The sequence below is a fragment of the Tachypleus tridentatus genome, chromosome 5, assembly GCF_004210375.1.
Source record: "Tachypleus tridentatus isolate NWPU-2018 chromosome 5, ASM421037v1, whole genome shotgun sequence".
Taxonomy (NCBI): Eukaryota; Metazoa; Arthropoda; class Merostomata; order Xiphosura; family Limulidae; genus Tachypleus; species Tachypleus tridentatus.
This window is the reverse complement of record NC_134829.1, coordinates 8,926,220-8,928,104: the sequence shown is the minus strand read 5'-3', so window position 1 is coordinate 8,928,104 and position 1,885 is coordinate 8,926,220. Positions and strand designations below refer to the sequence as shown.

Sequence of the window (1,885 nt, the reverse complement as noted above, 5' to 3'; positions counted from 1 at the left end):
TACTGGGTAGTGATAAACAAACACTGAGAACCAGATCAGATCATTCATTTACCACTAATTATCATGGCAAAGCACGAGAATGTTTTGTGAGTGTAAAGATTTAAATTATATTTTTATTTTACATTTAACATACGTGCATTTATGTCAGCACATAAAGGTAAATAATAAAGATATATAAAGTATTTTTATGGATGTCTTTATCAGATTACAAAAATCTTGAAACATGAGAACATAATATTTGAAATTACCTTCATAATATGCTCAGTAAGGTAGCAAAATAATTATACAGCAGTGCATGATCATGCCGTCTCTAAGTGCTGCCTTATAGCTTTATATATATAATTTTAATATTCATTGAAGAACAAAAATGAATAATAAAATTTCACAACTTTCATCAAAAGTGAAGCCAATGAAAAACATCTAATAGTTTTATTTCGACTCCCGAAACGTTCTATACTCAGTAGTTGTAATAAGCGTCTGAATAGGAATAAACATGGGCAGGATCTTGGTTGGAAGTCCCAGGTTCATTGCTGGAAACCTCAGCCCTGAAGCCATAGCCGTCAGCTACATATCTTACTGAACGCCAGATACCATAAGCATCTCTGTAACCATAACCGCCAATTACATTATTGTAACCATCGCTGTTTTCTTGTTTCCATTGTTGGTTTCCATAGTAGTCATTAATTTCATAGCCGTACTGGTAAGGCTGAGGATAATACTAGAAGATAAAATGTTACACTTTGTAATATGTGTAAACATCGATATGTGTTTGTGTCTATTTATGTATACGCGAAAAGGTATGGATAATAATGATAATTAAGGCTCAATATTTAAATTTAAAAATATGTTTGAACAATTTACAAACGTCGAAAATAAACCCAATACATTTTTAGTTCATAGAATAGAAGAAAATTTACAATCAAAGTGAACGTTTAATGACACAAAATTACCAAACCTAATACTTTTATTCTTCTCTCTATTCTAAAATTAAACGTCACCAATAAAGATACTAAAAACATATATATGGACATACAAACAATCAACCTTAAAAGCCAAAAGCTAATGATCGGTAAATAAAAGAAATATTACTTCTAACATTTTATGTTTGCACAGACAAATCAAATATTGTCAATTTTTGGGTTATTAATAAGAATATGGTAGTGAATACATAATCATTATTATATTTTCCATGAAAATTGTGCTTTATATGATACACGTATTTAAATAAGTGTTTAGTTCAAGCAATGATTTACTTACGTAATCTGCATAACCGTAACCGTCGTATCCTGCCAAAGCAACACCAACGAGGACAGCCAACACGAAAACCTAAAAAAATATATACAATTAATTATACAGCACATTTACTTTTGTTAATAAAAGTGGTAAATTTCAAATAGTTACTAGAATTGTTTAGTCCTCACGATGCAAACAGAACGTAATTAGTTATTATTCCTTGAGATAATAATATTTTCCAATGGTTATTGAAGCTTTTCTTGTTGCCAATTTTAACAAGTTCGAAAAACATTCAATGTAATTAAATTATTCACTGAACAGAATCGAACCTTGCAAACCATTCTGGATTAAACTTTCTAGACTACAGAAAGAGAATTAGCCGTTCTGGGCTTGAAATATGTGTGACTGTTGGCTATAAATATACATATATATATATAAACTTTCCGGAACTGAAAACAGAAGTTATTTTTCTTTCTTGTCAGTTACTATTTTTGTACAAATTGTTGAATAGATTTCACTCTCACTAGGCGTTAATCTAGCTTAGAGCATTAATTGTCAGGTACTGCTAGTTCGTACTGACTCCAACATTCACTTCCTCAAGAACAAACAATAGTTGGCATCTATGAAATTCCCTCTGAAACAGTATTGACGT

The 1,885-nt window shown here is 30.6% G+C and overlaps 1 protein-coding gene across 1 annotated transcript; it reads right to left on the bottom strand.

The window, feature by feature from the left end:
- Window positions 1–253: 253 nt before the first annotated feature.
- On the bottom strand, window positions 254–1,626 carry LOC143250220 (cuticle protein 10.9-like). Its single transcript, XM_076500703.1, has 3 exons — window positions 1,563–1,626; window positions 1,258–1,326; window positions 254–718 (listed from the first exon to the last, which is right to left on the bottom strand). The coding sequence occupies exons 1-3, from the start codon at window positions 1,572–1,574 to the stop codon at window positions 458–460; spliced, it is 342 nt and encodes a 113-aa protein (XP_076356818.1). The 5' UTR covers window positions 1,575–1,626; the 3' UTR covers window positions 254–457.
- Between the last annotated feature and the right edge of the window lie 259 nt (window positions 1,627–1,885).

Coding starts and splice junctions, on each gene's coding strand:
- LOC143250220 (XM_076500703.1), bottom strand. Junction 719..1,257: donor GTTACGGTTATGCAGATTAC/GTAAGTAAATCA, acceptor TTTATCTTCTAG/TATTATCCTCAGCCTTACCA.